The following is an 18,626-nucleotide window of genomic DNA, read 5'->3' as shown; positions in this document are numbered from 1 at the left end:
ATCCCATGTGGCTTTTCTTGGCATCAAAGCCAGCTTAAGGAGCTCTCACTTCTGTACTGTTCTTTCTATTCCTTTAAAGACTTTTTTAAAAGCCTCGATCACATCAGGCACCCAGCTCCACACATACTTGTGCTGGCTGATGCAAGTAGTGAACTGCAGTGAGAGCTTACAGCTGTGGCAGGACAGGGACTTCCTATGGTGGCTTTGCCATGAGACATGAGGAATTGCATGGTGAGGTCCTGTATTCAGAACTTGACTTTGTGGGGTTTTCCCTAACCCCAAGGCTAAATCCTGGGAAGGAATAAAGCATGTTTACTCTCTGCTGCAAACTAGTCATAGATGTCATGAAGGCATGTGTTAAAATGGTGCATTAGGGCCAACTTAGATACTACTTTTCCAAAGAGTTTGTCTTGGGTGTTAATGTCGGGATATTGTCTATACTAGAATGGAGGAAATAAATCGTTGTTACAGTTTTGACAGGTCTCTGGTGGTCAAGTGCTGGAGTACAGAATTGGACTGATCTGTTTGAATCACTTGACATTAAATCTAGACAACAGCCTTCAAACGTGTCCTCTTGGTGTACTGTAGGGCATGATATCCATGTTTCATGCCTAGGCTTGGAGCTCAGAGCTTTAAAATGATCTAGGGTAGAGGTAGGTAATCAAGTCTTTCCCATTCCTACTTAGAGAGAACAAGTAATGGGCATTAAATTCTTACCAGAAGAGCCCAGGATGTTTTTCTGTTGTCTAGTTGAGCAGTTGCAGACAGTGAAGAAGTGGAATTGTGTGCTTGGGGAAACGCTGGGGTTCCCATCGTCTGCCAGCGCCAAAACTTGCGTCAGAATCAATTGGCACCAGAGCTCCCTCTGTTTGAGGACAGAGGTATCAAAATACCTGCTTCGTGATTGCTTTATGCTTTTGTTGAGCCAAGTTTTTCCTTTCCTTAACCTGTCAGGGTTTCTAAGCCAGGAAACTTGCTTTATTTTTTGGTTTTGTTACTGTATGATTTGTGCGACTTCCCGGTGCCTAATATAATAAGTGCTTTGAACATCCAACAATAATGGCATTGAAACTCCCCAGTCTTTGGGAAATGCAGATCATAATGAAATCTCTGAGAGCAGATTAGATCTCAATGAAAGTGCTGGTAAAATACATCATTTTGCTTTTGTTTTCTTTGCATAAATAATGAGTAATTGCACGATCTCAGCTATTGTATTTCACGTTCACAGTTGTTGCAATCTTAATGTTGTACCATTAAGGACTTGGTGCAGCCTTAAGCTTTAGTCCCTGACTTTTATCTTCTGTCTGTTACGTACGTATATACCTAAATAAAGTCTGTGAAGGGAAGAATTAGGTCTGCGTGGAGTATGGCAGTTCTATTGCTTCTTTGGTGGTGAGATAATATTTCATCCATTTATGACATTGACTGTTCAGTTGAATGATTTAATAAATTTAATTAATATAATAGTGCATGGTCGTAGGGGAATAGCAAAGGGGTTTATATTCAAGGAAACACATAACAATTTAAACAGAAAACAGCTTATTTGAAGTCCAGTGCTAGGAAATGTATTTGAAATACAGGTGCTGAAGATAGATACAAGAAACAGGAAGGTGTTTAAAATGTAAAATTGAAAGCTGTGAATTTAACAGATGTGTGCTAGTTTAGACTTTTTAAAAGTGTAATTAAAGAGCAATGATCTCCCTTGATTACTGACAATAAGCAAAGCAGTCTTGGGTGTATCCCTGACTCTGTCTAGCACTGCTTGTCCTGACTTAACACTCCCTCGTGTGTGGTTTTGTTGGTTTTTATTTTCTCTGTTCTGTGCTTTTCTTGTGAAAAATACACACTAAGGATGTACAGTCTCCAGCTACTGAGAAGCTAGGTTTTGTAAACAGACTTCTTTAATGAATTTCTCCTGAGCTTCATTTATATTTATATTGTTCTAATATTTGCTCATAAAACCCACTTTTCTGCATCGGCTGCAGCAGCTCTCTTGAAAACACAGTACTGTTTGTGTTGTTTAGGTAGCCTCAAATTTTCTTTCATACTAAAAATTTTTTCTCTGTGCATAGAGTAAAAGGGTTTTGTATGTCTGGAAAAAACTTTTTAACGGGTTGTCCATGCATATCCTGCCCCCAGCATAATAATTCATTTATTTTAGTTAGTTGTAGTGTTTTGCACGATACTGAAATCTGAGCAAAGCGTTTCGGAGAAAATGGAATTGGTTCCAGTGCCATTCTGCTGGCATTAAATGCTCAGGAAGGGTTTAAACAATAATAATAATAAAATGCACAGATTTGTGAGAGTGCTTATTAAAAAAAAAAATAAAAAAGCCCTCTTTTTCAGAAGACATTGGAAGTGAGGAAATGCTGGAATTTGTGGGTGGTAGTTTTCGGCACTTGTTGACCTTTCGAGTGTGCCAGGGCAGAGGTACAGTCCTGCGGTGGCAAGTCAGCATTCACCGGGCGGCAGGGACCCGCTTGCCTCTGGAGCTTTGTGACCAGCCCTCGCTGCCCACAGAAGATGGCGCTGCATCTCCCTCCCTTAAGTCATCCTCTTGATTTGTGTCAGGCAGAGGTGGACTTCTATTTCTTTTTGAACTATTAGACATCTCTTATTTAAAAACGACTCGGACTAGGGTCCATATGGAATGATTTATTGATATAATTCTGCCAATATAATTATTAGAGCTGACTGGAGTTTTATTTCAGAAACTTCTGGTAGAGGGTGATTTTTTTTTTTTTTTTTTTTCCAAGCAAACTTTTTTGGGGAAATACCATTTTGATGAAGTGTTCATAAATCAAGGATGAGGATGAAAGGAAATATCCCTCGTGGGAAGGCACTCCCCTGGACTGTGGAGGGGAGAGGTTTGAGTCTTGGTTCTTCCTGATCATCTCCATGCTAGAGCTGCTCTTATAAATAATTTAATATACTTGAGGGCAGAGAGAGCAGGGTTGATTTTATAAACTTGGGGTTTGATATCCCTCCAGGAACACTCAAAATTCGTGTTCTGCCAGTGTCTCTTCAGCTTCCCAAGCACCTTCTTTGCACTGGGGCAATCCTCTGCTGCTGGTCTTGCAAGGGGGCTGTTGCTTAGTGAAACTGCTGGAAAGTCTTAGCTTCGTTGCAGTGAAATAAGGAAACAAATGTGAGAATGGTGACATTATAAATAACAGCAAACCCCTACAAAAAACCCCAAACTTCCAGTCTTGCAGCCAGTGCCAGTAATTACATTGCTGTCGTTAGCCCAAGATAAGTTGGTGTGAAAACATACTGTGGAGTGGCTCTGTGGGCTTGGATTGGAGCTGCTTCCAGAGTAACAGAAAACTCACCCAAAGAGACACCCTGACCCCCAAGGAGGAGTATATCCACTGTGCAACTCTTGGTAGAAGCATCCCAGTAAAATTCTACGTCTGCAAAATCCTGCCCTGTATCTCCTGACCTTTTCTTTCCAGAGAAAGATATCTTGGTGTAAACAAGACTCAAGCTTTAGCCCTAGTCAGATCGTGCCCAGGGGGGACAGTTTTCTGTAAAGTTGCTGAAAAGCTCAGCATAATCGTTGCTTAGCTGAGGAAAAGACAGGAATACAGATGATTCATGGAGTGAAAATTATGGAAGCACCCAATGACACACGTGTTGCTCTCCCTGTTAAAGCCTCTCTTGTTTAGGTTTCTACCTTTCCTAGGAAGCTATGTGGAGACTTGGACAACAGCTTCATCGAGGCCTTTTGGGTGATCCTGGTGAAGCCCCAAACAAGTGCCAGTTTCCACAGATAGGAGCTGACTTGGAGCCTGCAGATAAAAAGCTTTCCTTAAGAACTGTGTATTACTCTGAATGCATATTGTCACTTCTGGTTTTATTTCTTAGCATAATTAAATAGAACCCTTATCCCAGGACCCTGACAGGTCCATTTCTTCTTCATGGTGAAACCAGATACAGTGCTCTGAAGCTGAAGATTTCCTGGTAACTCTGCTTGGGGTTGTGCATGTTCATGGAGAACCACCACGGTACAGGATTTGCATCGCGTGTTTGTCCCCTTTCACAGGAACCTCAGTTCCTTTGGTGTTAAAATGCCTTGTGAAGATCTATGAGTTTGTAGATAAGAAAAAGGAGTAGAGGATTTTGTCTAGCACGTCAAGCACTCAAGATTCCTTGTTGAAATTCAGGCCAGTAATACTAGTAGCTTGTTCTTTTCCACTTGTTCAATGTCTTCTACAGCCAAGTTTGCTGCTTGTTGAAACTGAGCCCACTTCTAGCCACACTTTAGTGTAATTAATATAAATGCCAGTAACTGCAGTTGCTTTTTTGTTCTGTTCTCCTTCCACTTTATTATGGATTGATCTGTTTAGTTTATGGGGACCATAAAGCAAATACGATCGTTTGATCTTGTTTATGAGCATGTGGTTTTGTTTTATATATGAGCACTATGGGTAGAAGTTTCTCAGCATAGTACAAGAGCATTCTCAAGGAGCTCTACTTGCTACAGCAGGCCAAGATTAAAGTTATTCCTGTATTCTAGTACCATAATTACATTGGGAGAGTTACTGTAGCATATGGCCATTTTAGTCATCTCTCGGCATTCTGTCAGCTTAAGCAGTACTGCAACACTTGGTTTATAAACTGTTTGTATGTTTTGAAGTATTTGTGATTTGTCCCATTAAAGTTTGGTTGAAGACAATACATAGCTTTGCAGGCAACTTTTAGCCTTGCTGAGATGTAGCTCTTTGTAATGAGCCTTACTTTAGTTCAGCTTTTAACTGAAAAACAGACTAGAACTGTGGAGACCTTTTCTGGTTTGATGCATCCGGTGCTCTGAAATACATCCTGTTCCATTACTGGGAGCAAGGGATATGTGGGTAGGACACGTGAGTCCAACTTTAAGACAGTTTTAGCAGATGTAGTTAAAAGTGCACATATAATAACCTTACCTAGGTGAGACACAGAATGTTTTTAATGTATGTGGAACAGAAGTAGTCTTGTCAATGTGCAAAATTTTAATTTCCTCTCCTTGAGAGCCCTGATAGTCTCATTTTGCAAAACCTGGCAATCAACCTAATGCTCTGTTCTGTCACTAGGATTTGGCCTTTTTTATTTTTGCTTACAGGTCTCAACTTACTGTTAGCAATTTGAAATTATTTGCAAAAAAAAAAATTTGCATTCATTATTGCAACGAAATTAGAGGTTTTCATTCTTTATATTGTGACTTTTGATACACACATTTTTATTCTTTATTTCTTTTCATATAGAGTTGTAGAGAGTCTACTGAAAGATTATTTCCCATTTATTTAATTTTCAGATTCTCATCTCTAGAGCCCAATTTGACACTAAGTACAACCTTATAGTAACAAGAAAACAATTTTGGTGTACCATGCTCTTTCAGATGCATTTTAAGATCTCAGCTATGAGGCAGTGATAATAGGTGGCTCAAAACTATTGCTGCCAGTCTGGGTAATTTGAGGGTAAAAACATTTCTGGATAACCTTGATAAGAGCTTAATGTGTAACTAGCCATAAATTTATTATATGTGATTCAGAGGGCAGATGAAGTTGTAGCAGGTGAAATCATGATGCCAGGCCATCAGAAGTTTAATCGTGAAAATATATTAGTTTAAAAAGAGAAGCTGAAATGTCTGCATTTATGTGCATGCAGTTAGTTGTTCTTGGAGGAGCGGATTGTGCTCAGGAGTATGCAGTGTTGTTTCTAGGCTTTGCAGGAACAGTGGAGTGTTTGAAAGCTGCAAATAGCAGGGCCACAGACAAGATGTGTGGGAGGTGGTTAATGATAATCATCTATGTGATTTTTTTTTTTTTTTTTTTTTTTTTTTTTTGTCCAGCACAGCATATGTGCTGGAACTTAGCTCATCCATTGCATCTGACAGGGGCTCAGTTAACATTTTTGCTCCTTCTGTTAATAATGCTGTGACCTATGCTTAATCTCTTTCCTACTTTTGCTGCCTGCGTCTCGTGATCAAAGAGCTTGGTATTGGGCCAGTACCATTATGAACAGCTGGAAAGCTGGTGCTGGACCCTGCAGGTTGCCTTAACCCTGTTAAGGAATTGATCATCTTTTGAATGGTTCTGCTTCCTGATTTAGGAGCTGTCGAATGATCTAAGTTAAATTTATGTGGGGCTGAAAAATCCCTGGTCTGAACTCAGTCTGAATCAGTCTAAGTCATTTCATGTGCCAAATCTGTGGCCATTGATTCCTTTCTATTACTCCTTAAGCATATAGGTAGGCTGCCTGTCCTACAAAGCATTTTGGTGACCTTTTTTTCCCCTGAGACAGCTTATCCTAGCTTTCTTTTTCATATGGCATCATGCTTTGGTTTTGGTAATTCTAATCAGGTTTGATTACACATTGTTTACCTTCAGACTTGGTAAGAGTTATTTTTGGATGGCACTTGAGATTGAAGTTGCAAGATCTGGAAGACCCTTCTTGCTTTATTGGTCATCTCAGTTGCAGAAATTTACATTACAGTTTCTGAGTTTGTGTCTGTGTGTAAGAGAGAATGAAGTTTATGCTTGTGCCCTATATTAGCATGTGCATTTGAAGTAGAGTTGTTTGTAATTAACAAATAAGTCTGAGGTGTGATCTTTATTGTAGAGATTGGGTAACTTATATGTCGATTAAAAAAAAAAAGAACATTAAGGCTCAGGAGTTTAATTTACACAACAGGATTAGAAAAAATGACTGAGGTTTACTTAGCAAATGTTGCTGTGAATGCATAGATCCGATGACAGAAGGTCTTATTATCTGTGCTTGCAAGTAGCCAATAGATAAAACACACTCCATCTTCATGCCGTGACAACACTGTTTTTGCCTGCCAGACTGTTCCATTCTACACAGGGGGGAAAATCTAATTAAAGGGGGAAAATTGAATTTGGAAAAGACTTAGTATGCCATCTTGTTTTTTCCCTTACTAAATGCAGGATTAGTCGTGATTGCATGTCATGGTTATGCCTTATATAAATGAAAGAATTGCTCTTTATTTCTCCAAGTGATCACTTGATTTAAGAATGTTGTAGTAGCATAAGATGACCCAGGTCGTCTGCAACATGGAGTTTCAGTCAGATAGTCAAATATACACTGATTATTTAGATATATCTATCTTAATAAAATTATAAGTAAAGGAGCAATGGATTTAGCGTGTTTGTCTTTTTAATTGTTTTTCCTTTGTAGCTGTTAGAATCTGATTCTGAGAGGCATCTTGTCTCTGAATTTTTGCTGGATGAGGAAATTGGCTGTGTGGGAAGGGAAAGGGAAAAAATGGCAAACAGGAAGGCATACTCCACTTGAGTGCTAGAACTCATTGTAGGATCTGAAGTTGTTTTTTCCTTAATAACATTATTTAAAGACAGATCAGCATTATGGATTTCCATTAATAAGAGCATTGCTAGAACAGAGACAGCACTGCTGCTAGGCTATTGCATTCGGTTGGCAGCATGATTAGCTCTAAAAAGAAAAACGTCATTATTGTGGCAGCAGGGGCTGGCAGGGTGCCACTTGAGGATGGAGGAGCCAGGACAGAAAGCTGGTTACCGGATGGTGATTTCAGTAGGACTAGGTGAAGCAGAAACAGCTGGAAATGGGAGAAGCTGCATTTAGCAAGCAGGTTGAAGTGGTGATTTTGCTCTGATGTGAGGACAGAGCCAGGGTGGAGTGGAGAGGGCAGCAGTGATTCCTTGCTTGGGCAGGGGCATTGGACTTATATGATCTTGAGAGATCCTTTCCATCCTCAGCAACTCTGAGGTTTGTGTGGAGGAGTCTGCAGATGAGTTTGAGAGCACACGTGCAAGCTGCTTGCAGCCCTGCTCCTTTCCTGCTCTTGCATTCCCAGAACTGCTCTGCCCACCATCAGAATTTGCTTTCCCAGCTTTGCTGAGCTTTCTCTCTCCAGCTCCCAAGCTCAGTCTGGCAGAGATATCATTGCTGGAGGGAGCAGCAAGAAGAAAACCACTGGCTGTAGGAACATCATTGGTTGCTCTGATCTACCACAGCACTTCATTCAAGTGTTTTCCTTCCTTTTCCCTTCTGAAAGTGTTTAACGTCCCCTGGAATTTGCAGATATGTAGGGAAGAAGGAGCACGATGACACTTGACACTAAGAAAGCTTCTAGTCTTGATTCTGATTTCAGCTACATTAATGTAAATCTAGACTTTATTAGAATGCTTTCGGCTGGCATCTGTTTATTACCATTTAGCTGGTCCTAGTTGAAGAATGAATGCAGATGTGAGAAGACAGTGTGTTAGCATACTTAATTAAGAGCTAATGTTTTAACCTTGGAATTCACCCTTTGAAGCAGAGGAAGTTAGCTAGTGTTGAGTTGCAATCATTGTATAATGGAGGCGTTCTCTTCAGCTGCTTAGGCTTTAACTAGACCCAAAGTGTACAGGACCTGAGGCTGTAGCCCCATGGCATAAGTTTATCATTAAATGTTTTGTACTCAACAGATATCCTTGCAGAAAGGAAATCTGCTTTAAGAAAAGGTTTGTATTATTTCTTTCCTATGTTTCCAAGATGCAATGGCAGAAATAGTCGTAAGTGCATAGAAATACCTTGTCTCCCAGTGTATGTGTCATTCACATCCAAACCAGAGACTTTAAGGCAAAATGGTTTACTTACAAGAAGATGGCCAGGAAGGGGTTCCGTACAGGAGCTTGCTGCCTAGCTTCCTTTTTATGATTCCCTCCTGTGGGATCAACCCTGCAGACTATGCTTCTGTCCTGGTTTCAGCTGGGATAGAGTTAATTTTCTTCCTAGTAGCTGGTACAGTGCTGTGTTTTGGATTTAGTGTGAGAATAATGTTGATAACACAGTGATGTTTTAGTTGTTGCTAAGTAGTGCTTGTCTTAAGCCAAGGACTTCTCAGTTTCCCATGCTCTGCCAGCAAGCAGGTGTGCAAGAAGCTGGGAGGGAGCATAGCTGGGGCAGCTGACCCAAACTAGCCAAAGGGATATTCCATACCATAGAACATCATGCCCAGTATATAAACAGGGGGGAGTTGGCCGGGAGGTGTGAATTGGTACTTGGGCATCAGTCAGCAGGTGGTAAGCAATTGCATTGTGCATCACTTGTCTTTTCTTGGGTTTTATTTCTCTCTCTTTTTGTTATATTCCTTTTCATTACTATTATTATTATAATATTTGTTGTTGTTGTTGTTATATTTTATTTTAGTTATTAAACCATTGTTATCTCAACCCATGAGTTTTACTTCCCCCCCCCCCCCCGATTCTCCTCTGCAACCCATTGGGAGCGGGGAGGAGTGAGCAAGTGGCTGCATGGTGCTTAGTTGCTGGCTGGCGTTAAACCATGACAGCTTCTTAGTTTCCTATGCTGGATCTCATTCTGCAGATTTTCATGTGAACATGCCTTACTGCTGTGTTTATTTTTACCAACGCTGCTGTAGTTTCCTGAGTAAGCTGTAGTTGGGTAATTGGGGAAAAACCCAGATTTTCTAATGTCATGAAGTTTTTGCTACAGTATGTTGATTAAAACTGGAGAATATTGTTGAACTTGTGCTCCTAGAAAAGCGTACCTTAAGAAAAATGTCATAGTTATTTTTAATTACTTGTTCTCATTGCTGTAGACTAGCCTCTCCCATACTTTAATGACTGTCAAATATCATTGAAAGCTCAAAAGATCCTCACTGTTACATTCTGGGGTTTGTTTAGAATGCTTAACGTCTCTCAGAAGCTTCTGAAATGTGGTATTTTTATTTTATGTTTTCCTTTGGTTTTAATTCTTAAATGATCCCTCTTTTCAGATTACAAATTATAATCTATTTCCTGATGCATTGCTGACGCCCCGTGAGCCATGTCAGAAGTACTTCCAGGTCAGATGCCCTTTAAAAGATTCTGCTATGCAAATATGTGAAACTTTCCTCCTCTTCTCCTTCTTCTTCTTCCCGGGCCCATATTTTGCTTTCATTTTGCACTTACACATGAAAAAGAGCAAGCACTTTCTTTATACATAAAATATACTTTCTTATACATGAAAAAGAGCAAGCACTTTCTTTTCAACAGTGCCTTTTTGAATAAACTCTCTATTCAGCTTTTTAAAAACTATTCCTATAGACAATACAATGCGAAAAAGTCTTATTAGAGGTAAAGACAAATTGGTCATGCACTGTTTTCTGTTTGCAATGGCATTTTCTCTCCTCCTAGCTCTGTAAGGTTTATGACAAGATTGAAAAACATCAATAAAAGCCATTCAAGTAATAGCATTATTTGTATTATTATGATGCTTAGAAAATTGGGACTACTTTGTGTTAAACACATTATAGTGGTGAAAGTATATTAATCTGTATCTGTAGGTATGTTTCTAAACGTTAGAAGTATGCACTATGATTTGTTTTAAAAAGTAAGCAAGCTAAAACCATTAATGAATTGCTATGACAGATCTTCTGCCTACTTCAGTGCTGTCTTTAAGCACCAACATTTGTTATATAAGCACCAACATTTGTTATTATTCCCAGTAATGATAACGTCCTAATCATTTGTAGTTTTTCACCAGAGTCCAATATTTTTTATTATAATACCCTATTTTTACTCGCTTATAACTTACCACCGTTTACCTGCTTTAGCTGAGATATACATGTCAACTCAGTGATTCCTGGTCTGCTTGTCCGTTTGTGTTTGCTTTTCACCAGAAAGCAGAGGAGTTGAAAAAAGGGTGCCCTGTGCCAGTAGCGTTCTCCTTGCCGGTGGCCAGGCAGCATGATGAGCTGCCCAAGCAGGGGGGATGGGGTCTGCCTGTGGCAGGGTGCCTGGGTGCAGGACCCCTGGTACAGGGTGTTGGTTAGCTGGCGAGGGGTGCAGCACCAGTGTGTGTTAGGTACCCCTATGGCGAAGGAGGCAGGGTCAGTGGGAGAGACAAAATAAAAGATACGGGAAGTCAGCGATTGGAATTTCAGTCTTGAAATTACAGACACAGGAAGAAGTTGCATTTCCTTGAAGTTTTTAATTAGAAAATTGGGATGTGCTTCCTCTGGGAAAAGTGATGTATTTCCAGCATCACCGTGTCCTGTATAAAGGAGGAGGGACAGGCTATTGCTGCTTTTTATGCTGTTCTACTGCTCAGTCTAGGTTTTTTCAGTGCATTTAGGCATTTCCTTGCATTCAGACTTTTTCCAGCACTTTAGGTAGTCCTGGTCTGGTAGCAGCTTCTGCCCTTGAGACGCAAGACCTGCCCCTTCCCATCTGTATTTCTTATTCTCTTTTTGCCTCTTTTGTTGCTTCCTTTTTTCCCACCTTTATATCTTTTTCCGAGAGTGGAGGGAAGCTGGCTGTGTGTATTCCAGAGCCTGGCTGGGAGTGCAGAGTGATGGCCAGCGAGCAGGTGCCTGTCCTTTGAGAGGACAGCCTGCTTCTCTGTGTGTGCACCTTGTGGTACTGTTTGCATGTGCATTGGTCATTTGATCATGATTATTTGATCAACGGATCATTTGAAAGGGGGTCAGGAGGGGAGGTGGTGTCTAGTGAAAGGTTCATTTTGACATTTTTCTGCTTACGATCATACACCAACCCAATTTAGCACCCAACTTACAAACACTGCTTGGGTCGCAAATACTTCTGGAGGTTTTGGCTCAGTCATTGATCAATGTGCCAATGTTCATCATAAATCCATGGGGGAGCTTTATCAAGCAGATTAGTAAAACATAATACATTCTGTTTCAATGTTTCTATGTGCTTATTCTTACAATATTTTTGATAAGTGAAATGCTAATGGCAGGACACTGGCTAAAGATAATCTGGCAGGCGGATACTTAAGCTTTATCTAGGAAGATTATAATTTTTTAAGAAATTTGTTCAGTGGTAAAAAGTGGCAAACATTGCATGAAGCAGCTCACTTGTAACAAAGAACAAGAATAAATTTTAGTCTTGTTTCAGGTTGTGGCAGTTGTATTTGTTGATGAAAAAAATAAATGCTTGTTTTAAGTTGCTGAAGCATAAATTAAAATATAATCTAGGGAAATCCATAGATACTGTGCAATTCTGTAGGTTCTAAAGGTCAGGCAGTGGGTCAAAATTATCATGCCCTATTAATTTATTTTTTTATGTGACTTCCAGATTGTCAGACTCTTAACTGATTCAGAAAAAATATAAAGAAGCCACTCCCCTAAACACAGGCCATTTCGTGTCTTTAGATAAAAACATGTGCTTTGGTAACATTATGTAGGATCAGATGTGACCTTGCTTACATTAGATTTGGTTGGTTTTAGGCAAGATGCAGAAAGCAACATTTATTGATGTATTTATGAGACGTACATTTATAAAGTTCCTTTAAATTATGTGATGGTTGTGTTTTAGAAGTCTTTTGTGGCTAAAGCTGAAATTGTCTATAGGATGTTTGTTTACTGTTACTTAAGCTGATGGTTTTTGCACAGTGTGCGTGGAGATATCCATCTTCTGAAGAATTTGCAGTTGGTCTAGACTGACTGACTGGGGCTTGAGGAAATGGCAGACATGAAAATTTGTAACATTTTGTTTAAATTCTGTTTTGAACAAGTTTTAGAAGTTGTTCTAGGTGGGTGATTCAGGGAACAGAGTATGCTTGGTCTTAAATGAACCAGAGTGATAGTTGGAAGTGGCAGTGTACATCAAAGAAGAGGGAACACTAGCAACTGTGTGTGCATTTAGGTAACATTGTGAAGTGCTCCTTTTCACTTTGTGTTTATGTATATGTTCTTTTAAAACCCATGTATTTAATCTCTTATAAATCTGTACAGCAGTCGGTTCTGTCATGTATCAAATATACAAGGATGCAGCACAACTCAGCTGGAATGATCTGTCATCAGCTAGCTCAAATTATAGCTTTTCATTCCGGGATAAGCCCCAGACACATTTTTATGTGCAATATAAGCAGTCAGTAATATCTGAGAATTAGGAACAACAGAAAGGGTGTTTCATGCTGTGGCAGATGGGAGTGATTTATTAATTGGCCTCTAATTTGGTTGCCAGGTGTCAAACAACAGTGACTACTACAGCATGTAAATTAAGGTGTTCATGGAGTATTTGTGCAGATTAGTGGGAGCCATAAATAGGCAGTACAGGAACAAATGATAGTTTTAAAAAAATATACTTTTGATGATTTTTTTCATAGTCTAAAAATCTGTTCCCTCAACAGACATAATATTTTTCAAAATGTGAGCTGTGCCCCTGCCTAATAAAAATCAGAAACTTGTCTACAGGTAGACAAAAGAATGGTTTTATTTGACTGTGGAATATGTGTACTCTGCCCTAGGATGTAGATTTTATCCTTAAGTTTGAACTTTGTGAGCTGTAGAAATAGTGAGCCATCTTCATCTCTGGAGCAGCTCTTTTTTAAAGTTGATTGAATTAGAGCAGGATATTTCGTCAAGGGATCCCCCTCCCCCCCCAAACCAAATGTATTAGAGTATTGTGAAATACTCTACTTTTTGTATTCCTTGCCTTCTGACCCTCTACTTCCCCCTTCCAAAAAAAAGAAAAAGGGGGGGGGGAAGGACAGACAAAGAGCAGAGAAAATGCAGGTGTTAAGAGGCAACAGCTGACTGGCCAGTCAGGCTTAAAATTAACAGTGCTTGAGTTCTACCCTAGATTAAAAAGGAGCAGCATCTGCCTGCGGTCTGCTTAGAAATTTCTCAAATTTTCTGCTTCCTAGTGATGAGCGCTCAAGGGGTTCTTTCCCTCCTCGTTGTAGGAGGTAGAGGTGAAATACTAAAATGAAATGATGGTAAGGACTACTTCTAGACTCCCAGGCATTTGCAAAGGGCACCTCTCCTGTCCCCAAGCCTACCTGCAACAGAATCAGACATTAAAAAACTGCCTTGTATAGGGTCAAGCTTTCTGCTTTTTCTCATCTTCGTGATCCTGATGATCTCTCAATATTTTTCTGCCTCTGTTTTTCCTTATTTAATAAGCTAAGCTTTTGTCTATTCTCTTACCCAGTTAGGTTGTGGTAATTTTCCTACTATAAAGCAATTATGTAAAGTGCCACCTCCCTTTACCAGAAGCCCTAGCAAAATAGTGTATATAATGAATGTATTTCATGACTGTTTCTTTTGCTTTTCTAGTCGATTCCGGCGTGGACGCATTGGCAGTGTTTATGGCAAGCAGCAGCACGACAGACGTTGTGAACCGCAACAACCCTGCCACCCCACCAAACACCCTTAACCTGCGCTCCTCTCATAACGAACTTCTGAATGCGGAAATTAGGCACACGGAGACCAAGAACAGCACTCCTCCAAAATGCAGGAAGAAATATGCGCTGACTAACATTCAGACAGCCATGGGTCTTTCCGATCCAGCAGCACAGCCCCTTCTGGGGAACAGCTCTGCCAATATAAAGCTGGTGAAAAATGGAGAAAACCAGCTCAGGAAAGCTGCCGAGCAGGGACAGCAGGATCCTAACAAAAACCTCAGTACCACTGTGGGCATGAACGTAACTTCTGAGAAGTTTGAAGGCAAAGAGCCGATCCCGCAGGATTCCTCTGGCTGTGAAGTATTACCCTCACAGCCAAGGAGGACCAAGAGCTTCCTGAATTACTACGCAGATCTAGAGACATCTGCTAGAGAGCTAGAGCAGAGTTTTGTTGTGATGGAAGATAAATCTGTGCAAAGCAACAGCCAGGCTTCTACCGTTATTGTCAATGGGGAAGTCCTGCCCCGGAAACAAAACAAGCTGTCAAGCCCAGAGGATGGCCAAGTTGCCACAGTGTCATCAAGCCCTGAGACTAAGAAAGACCACCCGAAAACTGGGGCCAAAACAGACTGTGCCCTCCATAGGATTCAAAACCTGGCCCCAAGCGATGAGGACTCCAGCTGGACTACGCTGTCCCAGGACAGCGCCTCGCCGAGCTCGCCCGATGAAACAGGTACGCGAGTAAAGGCTGCTTGCAGCCACTGTTTTAGAAATACGTTGCTTAACTCCTCTCAGCTGGTGACTGGGAGGAGAGAGGCAATTTAGTAGTGCTTTCGGTGGGGAGGTGGATTGCATTGAAACAGAAGCGCTGGCCTTGCACGCAGCTTCTTGTCAGCTTGGGAATGCTTCGCAGCCTCCTGCTTGGTCCTAGTGGCTTTACTGCTGCTTTAAGAAAGGCATCAGTGAATACTGTAGACAGGGTCCTCAAAATACGCTGACTGCACCTTTTGCTAGTTTATAAATAATTACTCTTCACTAATCAATGGGTACATGTTGTGAGAAGTACATGATTGTCTGGAGATGCTAAACTACTGATAGCTGCCTACAACAACAAACAAACTTTTCTGAGCAATGATTTTTAGGTTTCAGAAAAGATTTTTACTTTTCTAATTCAAAATCTTTGTGAGTGTCCCCCCTCTGCCCCGAGTCATTTGATGATATTCTTTTGTTTTAAAAAAAGTCTTCCCAAACCTTGGGTCACTTAATTTCTGTGTTTTGTTTTCTTTGTGCAGCAGTTTCATACTGTAAATTAGAAGCTGAAACCATGGCATTTTGTATTTTGGAAGCCTGGGCTCATTAATTATTTGAACAGTAATGATGACTTCTGCACTGGCTCTGTTGTGGTTTACAACACATCTGCATTATTTTTAAAACTCTAGAGATCTCATCTACTCTAGTTAATGGACTTTGTCACTTTTTTTATATCCAAGCCAGTATACCAAGGTACAACTTTGTCAAAATGAGGGGAGGCAATCCGATTCTCAAGGGTGAAGTGGGGCTAAAGTTCGTCATATGTTGTTTGTATTTTAAATGATTTCATTATTACAGCACAGAGATTATATACTGTTTGGAGGCCACCATGGTCCAAATCCACAGCTACATTACGTGTCAGTCATACATGATTATGACAATAGTGATTTTTATTTTAATGTGTAGGGTTTTTTAAAAATCACAACGAGAAATCCCCACTATGTGACATATAATGGATCTTCTGTTCTTCTTTTTGATATGTAACAAACTTCTGCTGTTAAGAGAGAAAATTTCCCTGAAGTCACCTCTTCACACGCAAAATGAAAAAGTTTTCAGTTTACTAAAATAGCTGTTTGAGTTAATATTATTTCTTGGGATACTTGATATAATATGTGTGACATCACTAATAACATTTTCTGGAGAAACTATCAATAGGAGATATTTAGATAACTTAATGCTGAGCTTGCTGGCTCCTTCTGCCTTTGCATTTGCCCCAGGTTTGTCAATAAGAAACTGTGGGTAGAAAATTTATATTCACTGAAAACTAAATTAAAGTAAATCCCAGTAGTCTAATTAAGTAAGGGTGGCCTAAGATGCTAAGAGCTAGCATAAGTTTTGTTTCTTTTTAAATAATGTGTTTAAAATTTTCTTCCCACTTGTGTATTGCCACTGTGTGGTGTATGAGCTCTTTCAGCACTCGGGAAGGGGGATTTTCTGACCTGTTTTGAGGTGTTGGCAAGTTGACTTATCTAAGTAAGAACGTGTTAGCTGAGCTGTGGTTTGTTTGCAGTACGGAAATAAAGGGGAACTTTCACCTGCTGAGTATAGGGGGTTTCCTCATTTAAAAAAAAAATAATTAAAAAATATCAATTAGTAAAGCCCTCAGAGCTCACCACTCTTCTAAAGCAGAATAAAGGGCTTTTTAAAATTCTCTGCGACCTTCACCATACTAGCAACCAATGTATTAGTTATAGAAGAGCAGATGTCCAGATATCAGAGTTCAGTCTCTATAAGAAAAGAGTTAAAAATAAACAGAAAGCCCTAGAAAACCTCAAAATTGCCTTTCAAGATCCAAGTGGTAGAGGTGGTTCTTCCTCATCCCCATGGTCACTGACAGAGAGCACAGAGTAGGACATAGGACCTGTCATACGGGATTGGATCGCTGGTGTTTTAAGATGCCTGTATATATAAGTATTCATGGACTCTGAAAACATCCAACTATTTCAACTTGCATCTTAGAGACATCCGTCTGTTAGGGTTATTGGCTATCTTGAATTTACCTCCACTCTGATAAAATGGTTTCATTAGGTGTTTCCAGTTTCTTCCTGAAAGGAACTATCAATTGATAGGACAGAAGAGAGCTAAGAAATCAAATGTCGAGTTGCCGTGGATGCCAGGACGGCTTTTGGACATGGTAAAACCAGCCGGTTTCTCAGGCTCCCCTGCAGCTCCTTCTGGGAGGCTGGAAAGGGGGGTGCGAAAAGCAACGCTGCTAGTGTAGGGAAAAAAAGCAGAAATCACAACTGGTGCAAATATCTCCAGACTTACTCATCTGGGGGCAAATTTTCTAGTTGTTCTCAGGGGCTCCAGCCTTTTAGATTTCAGTAATGTGCCATCCGTAGGCAAGTTCATATATCTCCAAGGATGTGTGAAGGATAATAAAATAAGAGGTGAAATAAAAGTTGAGTAAATGAACTGAACTTTCTTTTTTGAGGCAGGGTCAAGAACAGTTCAGTGTTTTGCATTGTAATCACCTGTGCCTTTTCCATCTCCTTCCCAAGCATTGCTTGAGTTACTGTGCTGCTGATCGACAAGCGTTCGCCTCTCACAGTGCCAGGTCAAGCTATGGGAGTTACCTCACTTGCCAAATAACTTGAGTGCTACAGCAGTGGGTGGAGTTGGAAGTGCTGAAGGAAATCAAGTAACACTTGCTGCTTCCCAAAACCCCTTGCACACTTCTGCCATGCTGGGGACAGAGTAGTAGTTTCCCACAAGCAGAAAATGCATCCAATGCATTTATGTCAGCGGTGGTTGACCGAAAACCCGAGAGGTACCCAGGGGGCCGTATCTAGCCACTCTGAGGTCATGGAGTAGATGTGAGAGCCCACATTTAAGAGTAGGCAAGAAGAAGAAACCTCAGAAAGCAAGGATTGGTGGTATCTTGGCTCTGTTGTGATTGTCTGATCTGGTTTTAAACATCCCTTCAGTGGAGGTGTTGCCCCAACCTGCTCAGGCCATCTGCTCCAAAGGCACATGGTGCTTTCCCCTGCGGTAGATCTTTTCAGTCTTTTTAGTGTAATGTTTCATTCCTTGTTGTCCCTTTGTGCCAGCATGGGTGAAGGGATGCCCTTCCGACTGGGGAGTCATGCAGTGAGCCCTGGTGGTGCCTATCCTGGAAGTCTGAGATTTTGGGCATGGCCAGGGCTCCTCACTGCCACTGCATCCGGGTGGGATCTTCACAGCTCAGTACTCTCCAACCCTTGTGTTTATGCTCCAGTAATAAAGGGAGAAAGGCATCTGGGAGAAAAATCTGCAAAAGTAGACAGTTTTAGTCATATGGCTTCTGGGAAGGGAAAAAAAGATACAGTTTTGAGAACAGTTAATCCATTAAAGAGTGTAATCTAGCAGATATGTGGAGAATTATTAATGTTCAATCCAGAGATTATATTTAGCACTTTAGTATACATAGGAATATGACAGAAATACCATTTTACTGAGAGGACACTGTTGAAAATTACAATATACTACTTCCAGGGCTTCTGAATTGTTTTGTCGTTGTCTTCCCTCTATTTGTTATTCAAATCCTGGAAAACTTAATGTTGTTTTGTGTTGGTGGTTTTTTTGTTTTGTTTTCACGTGTTTTGTTTTGGAGGTACGTAATTCAAAGGCCCTGAAAAATTCACTCTTAAGCTTAATTTTTTGCACTGGGGATGCATCACTGTTTAGACAAAATCCTCCTGAACTCTCCTTAGGGC

The 18,626-nt window shown here is 40.5% G+C and overlaps 1 protein-coding gene across 10 annotated transcripts in view; it reads left to right on the top strand.

The window, feature by feature from the left end:
• APBB2 (amyloid beta precursor protein binding family B member 2) overlaps window positions 1–18,626 on the top strand; it is a 135,867-nt gene that overhangs the window by 15,234 nt on the left and 102,007 nt on the right. For 5 of the 10 annotated variants that reach the window (XM_050896692.1, XM_050896691.1, XM_050896687.1 and 2 more), the window contains exons 2-3: window positions 9,764–9,832; window positions 14,054–14,854. In XM_050896692.1, the coding sequence (XP_050752649.1) occupies window positions 9,814–9,832; window positions 14,054–14,854 (820 nt within the window). In that variant the 5' untranslated portion in view covers window positions 9,764–9,813. The remainder of the gene's footprint in view (window positions 1–9,763; window positions 9,833–14,053; window positions 14,855–18,626) is intronic. The other 5 variants (XM_050896684.1, XM_050896689.1, XM_050896685.1 and 2 more) reach the window with 1 other exon arrangement.

Source organism: Gymnogyps californianus, chromosome 4 (assembly GCF_018139145.2).
Source record: "Gymnogyps californianus isolate 813 chromosome 4, ASM1813914v2, whole genome shotgun sequence".
NCBI classification, from domain to species: Eukaryota; Metazoa; Chordata; class Aves; order Accipitriformes; family Cathartidae; genus Gymnogyps; species Gymnogyps californianus.
This window is presented reverse-complemented; position numbering and strand designations above follow the sequence as displayed.